The sequence below is a fragment of the Heliangelus exortis genome, chromosome 1 (genome assembly GCF_036169615.1).
Source record: "Heliangelus exortis chromosome 1, bHelExo1.hap1, whole genome shotgun sequence".
Classification (NCBI taxonomy): domain Eukaryota; kingdom Metazoa; phylum Chordata; class Aves; order Apodiformes; family Trochilidae; genus Heliangelus; species Heliangelus exortis.
Window position 1 is genome coordinate 164,787,378 of NC_092422.1, and position 7,145 is coordinate 164,794,522.

Consider the following 7,145-nt stretch of genomic DNA (forward strand, 5'->3'; position numbering starts at 1 on the left):
ATGATGCTGAGGAACTTTCCAGCCCTTTGCTCTGGAAACATTAACACTATTCATAGAATCATAGAATTGGCTGGGTTGGAAGGGACCTCAGAGATCATCAAGTCCAACCCTTGATCCACTACCGCTGCAGTTACCAGACCCTGGCACTGAGTGCCACATCCAGTCTCTTTTTAAATATCTCCAGGGATGGAGAATCCACCATTTCCCTGGGCAGCCCATTCCAATGTCTGATCACCCTCTTGGTAAAGAAATTCTTTCTAATGTCCAACCTAAACCTCCCCTGGCACAACTTGAGACCGTGCCCTCTTGTCTTGCTGAGGGTTGCCTGGGAAAAGAGACCAACCCCCCCCTGGCTACATCCTCCTTTCAGGGAGTTGTAGAGTGATGAGGTCTCCTCTGAGCCTCTTCTTCTCCAGGCTGAACTTTATTCGGAGGAAAAAAGTGTGGGATGGAAAGGGATATGTCTGACATGATGCAGGCTTGGCAAACTCTCAGTACTCTGAATGAAGGCAACTACCCTTATCTTAGTGCCTGGCTGCTACAAATATATCTTTGCCACACCTGAACTTTCACCTCTTCTATTCATGGATGACATACCCCGTAGTGAATAGCACTTTATGATCCCTGCATGGTTTGCACAGCAAAAAACCTGTTAGCTGAGTTTCTTGAGTAAGATCATTCGTTCATGCAGTGCTCAGCTTTTGTACAGCATGTCTGAGAGACAAGGAATTCTTCTCACAATAGGGTATGAATGCTTTGGATGTGAAAGAGGCCTTGGCAGCTGTGCAGTGTTTTGAGATTTGTTTTGAGACTTTAATTTCCCCTGTGTTTGACTTGAATCCTACAGTCACACACACTGATGCGTTGTGTGGTGCAAGAGGTTTCCTAGGTCTAATACAATGCATAGCTAAGCTAACCTTACAGATCTCTTGTTGAAAAGTTGGGCAGCCCTGTGTGTGTGAGAATGTCAGTTTGACTTACAAATTTTGTGACTCCAGAGATTTTCAATTTCTTGCCTGTGCCTTCAGTAGTGTTCACCACGTAAGATGGAACAGGCACTAAGCTCTGAATAATGCACATAAAAATGTCACCTCTGGAACAAAGGTACCTTTAAAGAAATAACTTTGCTGGAAACTTAGGACAGTCATAATTTTTTTGTCTCTATTCCAAATTTTGGGTTTGTTTGTTCTTTTTTATTGGTTTTTTTTCCAGCTTTGTATGGAAAAGGTCATGCCTATCATTTACACTGTAGGAACAGGTGTCCTAGACAACTGCCACTGACCCCCAAGCAAAAGAAGGGCAGCAGCAGGCTGGCATGGGTGCCATTACAGGCTGACATGCCCAGAAAAAGGCAAAAAGCCAGAATAAAGTCTTGCACAAATCTAGCAAGGTAGGAAGCCCATAATTTTCTTGTATTTTAAGCTGAAAGACTCTCTTGGAGTAAAAAATTTTTGAGAAATATTTTTAATCAAAGAAGTAGGATTTAATCTTTAATTCTCTAATTTTATAGGAAGATAGGAAAACCCTACAGCTATTTTGAACTAAATTTAACTGTGATCACACAGGAGCAGACCCAGAGAGTTTTATTAAAAGTCAAGTAGGACTGGCATCTAGTGTAATATTTCTTTGTTGTAATCTTATGCATTTTTGTGTGACTGAAGGAAGAAGTTTCTAAATGAAGGGTCAAGTTCAGGTTCCAATGAAATCAAGCTATAAATCCACATTCATGACAATGAGACCAGAACTTGCACCAAGTCCACTTTACCAACAGGAAAAAAATTCTTCAGCTCAAACTGTGATGATCTCAAATAGAGATTTGATTGACCCACTGCCAGGAGCTCTCTAGGAAATCAGAAGATTGTGATTGCACTTGCAGAATCATGTGGTTTAGACCTAAATGCTAAGGTCTGGATGACATTTTTTGACCAAGGTGAAATCCTGAAATCTTAAAAAACATTAGGCTTAGTGGGTTGCTTTCACACTCTTCCCTACTCTTCCTAATCATTCACTTTGACGGGGTCTGCCTTTTGCTGAGATTGTGAAATGCCAAAGGCTGAGAAGGGATCTCTCTTAGAGCCAAACCAGCACTCCCCATCGACCGACCCCTTTGCCTTGGGTCGAAGCGGCTTCGGGAGCGATACTGACAGCTCTCCGCCTGCTCTGCGTGGTTACGGCAACATTTTTATTCTCAGTTAAACTTTTAGGTGCTGCTTTAAGCGGCCGTGAGGGAGCTCAGGGGCAGCAACGTTTCGTCCCGAGCGGCTCTTCCCGCTGCCGCCCCAGGGAAGGAGGGGAGAGGGACGGACCCCGCTTCCCCGTCGGAGCCGCCCTGTTCGACGGGGGCTCCTCCGCTTCCCCGGCCGTGCGCTCTCCTCAGGGGCGCGGCGGGACGAGCCTCCCGCATCGCCGGGGGCGGTGGCAGCCGGGGAAGGAAGGGGCTGGCGTCAGGCTCTGGGCAGCCACTGGCACGGGAGCTCCCCCCCCCCGCCTCGCCTCCCGCGGCGGCGGATAAAGGCACCTGGCCCGGCACTCCGCGCCGCCGGAGAGGAGAGGCGGCGGCCGAGCGGGCGTGCGGGGGTCGGTCCGGTCCGGTCCGGGCCCCACCGCTCAGCCCCCTCCATGCGCCTCTCCGGCGGCGCCGGCTCCCCCCGGGCGGCACCTTCGCCGGGGAACGGCAGCCGGTGGCGGGCGGCGGAGCCCGGCGGTGGCGGTGGTGGCGGGAGCAGCAGCCCCAGCCCCGAGGCGTGGTCGGGGTCGCCCAACGGCAGCCTGGGGGACTGGGACCCCTTCGGTCGGGACGAGGAGCTGGCGAAGCTGGAGATCGCCGTGCTGGCTGTCACCTTCGCGGTGGCGGTGGTGGGTAATGGCAGCGTGCTGCTGGCCCTGCGGCGCACGCCGCGCAAGGCGTCCCGCATGCACCTCTTCATCCGCCACCTCAGCCTGGCCGACCTGGTGGTGGCCTTCTTCCAGGTGCTGCCCCAGCTCTGCTGGGAGGTGACCCACCGCTTCCACGGCCCCGACGGGCTCTGCCGCGTCGTCAAGCACCTGCAGGTCTTCGGCATGTTCGCCTCGGCGTACATGCTGGTGGCCATGACCGCCGACCGCTACATCGCCGTCTGCCACCCGCTGAAGACGCTGCAGCAGCCCACCAAGCGCTCCTACGGGATGATCGCGGCGGCCTGGGCGCTCAGCCTGCTGCTCAGCACCCCCCAGTACTTCATCTTCTCCCTCAGCGAGGTGGAGCGCGGCTCGCAGGTCTACGACTGCTGGGCGCACTTCATCATGCCCTGGGGGCCCCGCGCCTACATCACCTGGATCACCGGCGGGATCTTCGTCGCGCCCGTCCTCATCCTCGTCACCTGCTACGGCTTCATCTGCTACCGCATCTGGCGCAACGTCAGGGGCAAGACGCGCCCGGGGGCGACGGCGGCGTCGGAGGGCAGCGGGGGGCGTCGGGGGGACGGCGGCGGCCCCCGGCGGGGGCTGCTGCTCGCCCCTTGTGTCAGCAGCGTTAAGAGCATCTCCCGCGCCAAGATCCGCACCGTCAAGATGACCTTCGTCATCGTCTCGGCGTACGTCGTCTGCTGGGCGCCTTTCTTCACCATCCAGATGTGGTCCGTCTGGGACCAGCGCTTCCCCTGGGTCGGTAGGTGACGGGGACTCCCCGACGGGTACCGGGGGAGGGTCACGCCGGTGCTTGTCCCACACCCGGGGGTCCTTCGTGGCGCAGCCAGCTTTCCCGGGGCTGTGAGATCTCCGTCGGGCAGACGGGGCGCAGCCTCTCCTCGCCGTCTGGCTGATCCGTACCCTCACCCGGCCGGGGAGTAGCGGCCATAGACCCTCTGTTCCGTCCCCCCCAGCCCTCGGGGAGTAGCGGCCAAAGGTCCTCCGCCCCGCAGGTGCCTTCGGAGAGGCAGCCCCGGGGACCGCCGGTAGCCCTGGCACCCTCGGACGGGGTGGCCCCGACCTTGCGGCTGCGGCGCTGGGCTCGGAGCGGAGCGGCTGCTGGCGGCATCTGGAACCTCCGGAAAGCAGCAGCAGCCGCTGCCTTCTCATCCAGAGCAAAGTTGTCGGATGGGAACAGAAAAATCCGCTGTGAGCCGGCCCCATTTTCTTACATTTAATATTTCTTACATTTAAGGACATTTAAGCTGCTGATTAATAAAACTTTAGGAACGTTTTGTGCTAAGTGTACACAAGTGATTATGTGAGCAGGGAACTTAGTAAGTTTTCTTTCCTGCAACTGCCTTACTTGTGCTTTCCTTGCTGTCTTTTGACGGGGTTGAGAACATCCTGAATCCTTCCCCTCGACAAGGCAGTCACCTTTGAGTAGCCCCTTCAGTCAGCAACCAGTCCTCACAGAGCAGTGGCAATTTAGTATTTTGGAAATAGCTGTCCCACTGTTAAATCTGAATAAAAATAACTAGTGAGTCTATTAGGTATTATATAGGGAACGGAAGGCAACATAGTAACATACCTCCCATTTCTTCGTTATAAGAAAGCAGCAAATCAAAATTCTGTAATTCGTAATTTCCTGATATACTTCTTTTAATATCACAAAATTAACACTGCATTGATTGCCCCAGATCAAGGACTAAATTCAAGCCTAAAATGCAAGTCTTTACAGAGAAATTAAGGCTTGCAGTACACACATAGAGGTGATTTTTCTTCTTCAAAAAACACCTAACTGAACAGGTGGGGAATCAATACGTTTGTTTGAAGAGATTGTTTAAATCAACATAACAGTGTAACAGAGGAATTATACTTCTTTGGAGATTCAATATATACAAAGAAAGATCACTAATAACTGAATAGACTAAATATATATTTAGAGTACTTGATAATTTAACTAGTTATTGAAGGTAGAACACATTAACTGTTTTCTGGCATAGTGCTAACTTCTGGTTTTCCCTTAAGTAAAATTTGTTCAACCTCTGAAATACAGATTTGATTCATGAGACAGTAGTTACTTGAGCATTCAACATTTTTCAGCATGTGAAAGTATACAGCAAGAATCAATACTGCTGGAAGCAGTGGGAAATCTGTGGGCATTTTGCCACCGCCTCCCAGGGTAAGCAATTTTTAGAACAGAAGTCTGAATAAAAATGGTTCAGTATTTAAACCGTGAACTTATCAACACATACATAAACATCACTAGAGCATCCATGTGAATGAATTGTCCCATGACTTCTTCTGTCACAGATTTTTCAAGTCTGTTCAGAAAAATTCCCGCTGACTTCAGTGACAGTCTTACATAAATAAGAACTTTCCTGATTATGTCCACAGTATTAATTTCAAATGCTGCCACTGCTCAGCTTTTAGAACTAGAATTCTTCAGGATAATACACCCAGCAGTTAGTGAAGCAATTGAGTGAATGGTGCAAATGTTTTTTTGATGACTTAACCACTTTCTTCCCTCCTCCCCAGATTCTGAAAACACCGCGACTACGGTCACGGCTCTTCTGGCCAGCCTGAACAGTTGCTGTAACCCGTGGATCTACATGTTCTTCAGTGGGCACCTCCTGCAAGACTGCATACAGAGCTTCCCTTGCTGCCAAAAGATAAAGCAAACGCTGAGTAAAGAAGATTCAAACAGCAACAGTAGACGACAGACTTCTTTTACCAACAATAGAAGCCCAACGCACACCCTGAACACCTGGAGAGAGTCTCCCCACTCCAAATCAACCAGTTTCATCCCCATCCCAACCTGAGACAGGCCCCGGGGCAGGCAGGGTTTGCAGACCCCAAACAGCACTACAGAAGGTTATGGCACTGCACTTTATGCTGGTCAAAGGCACCAGTCGTGGTGACAAGGAATGACTTAAGATGGCCGTAAGGCAAAACTTACCGCATTGCTCAATAAGCTATTCTGCAGCATATAAATTATTTTCTGGAAGGTATTTAGGACTTGGGCAACTAATCAGGAAGTTGTGACAACAATAAAGCCATTATTTTTCTAAATAGAATGTATTATTTCAATTTTATTGTTTTGCTTGTTTCTGAAATACTAAGTGCATTGTTTGCTTGTTGTTCAAAGCAGTAAAAATAGTGGAGTTGGCATGTGGTTGGGTAAGTCCAGTCTCCAGTGTTAATGCCTGAAACTTCTCATGATTGACTGATGGAATCACAGGGAAGAAAGATGAGATGAGGAAGATGACAATTTAGCCGTAACACAAGAAGAAAAAAGTTGAGAGCAAGTCCTGACTGTCCAGATGAGAAACATGGTTAAACAGTCTGTGAGTTATCAGGAATGCAACTGATCATACTGCTTTATCTTCTAAAGGCATTGCAGTTTTCTGTTAATGAAATTTAGGGCATATCCTTCAGTGCTGTCAATGTCTGTATGTATATTGTGAGGTTTCATTTTTAGGGTGAGATTCCCCTTCATCTTGGTGGAAGTTACATAGCATTTTTTTGTGTGTGTGTTGTTGAACCTACCTTGATTTTTTTTTAGCTAATTAAAAATATATTGATAAGTATGATAAACTGTGACTTGCTTAGCAGTGTTACAAACTGACACACCAAGAAAAGTCATTGTGACTGCCAGAACCACTTGCTTTATAGGTAGGAACTTCATCTTTTTTTTCCTTAACTAAGATAGCTAGGATCAAGCCACAGGCAAATAGCCCCATAAATTTGTGAGAATGTGACTGTTCAGTAAAAGCTGAAGAATCAGTATATTCCAGAACACAAATCTGAAAATCAAACTTACAGGTCTTCTGGGAACATAAAAAATTATCAGCGTTTTTTTGTTTGGGTTGTGGGATTTTGGCAGATCATGCCAATATAGGCTTACAAAATTGTTAGTCAACTTCAATAAAAAATCATTGCACCCCATGTACTAATTGCAAAGCATTAAAGGTGGGCTTGTTTTCACTGCCATATGGACCAAGTCTAATGTAGTTCCTACAGATAGTAAATAATACTGATTGGTCCTGTTGTGGAGTCTGTCTTTTACCCTGGAGATTAGGTTTTGAAGCTCCTTGAATAAGTTTTGCTGTGGCCTTAAAGTCCTAAGGATCATTTTGAGAAATGTACTTCTGAGCTGTCTGAATCCTGAAATCCAGGAATTCCCCTGGCACACACAGGACTCCTGCCATTCCCTCAGCTCACTCTCTAGAGCAGTGGGATAGGTACAAGGCTGC

General features: G+C 48.6%; 1 protein-coding gene across 1 annotated transcript; it reads left to right on the plus strand.

The window, feature by feature from the left end:
• Nucleotides 1-2,420: 2,420 nt before the first annotated feature.
• AVPR1A (arginine vasopressin receptor 1A) lies at nucleotides 2,421-6,486 on the plus strand. The gene is made up of 2 exons (XM_071733500.1): nucleotides 2,421-3,646; nucleotides 5,428-6,486. Exons 1-2 carry the CDS (start codon nucleotides 2,620-2,622, stop codon nucleotides 5,709-5,711), a joined length of 1,311 nt encoding a protein of 436 aa, XP_071589601.1. The 5' UTR covers nucleotides 2,421-2,619; the 3' UTR covers nucleotides 5,712-6,486.
• The last annotated feature ends 659 nt before the right edge of the window (nucleotides 6,487-7,145 follow it).

Excerpts from the sequence above, each read along its gene's own strand:
- AVPR1A (XM_071733500.1), top strand. The coding sequence starts at position 2,620 with ATGCGCCTCTCCGGCGGCGCCGGCTCCCCCCGGGCGGCACCTTCGCCG. Across the intron at positions 3,647-5,427 it reads CCAGCGCTTCCCCTGGGTCG|ATTCTGAAAACACCGCGACT; the intron begins GTAGGTGACGGG and ends CCTCCTCCCCAG.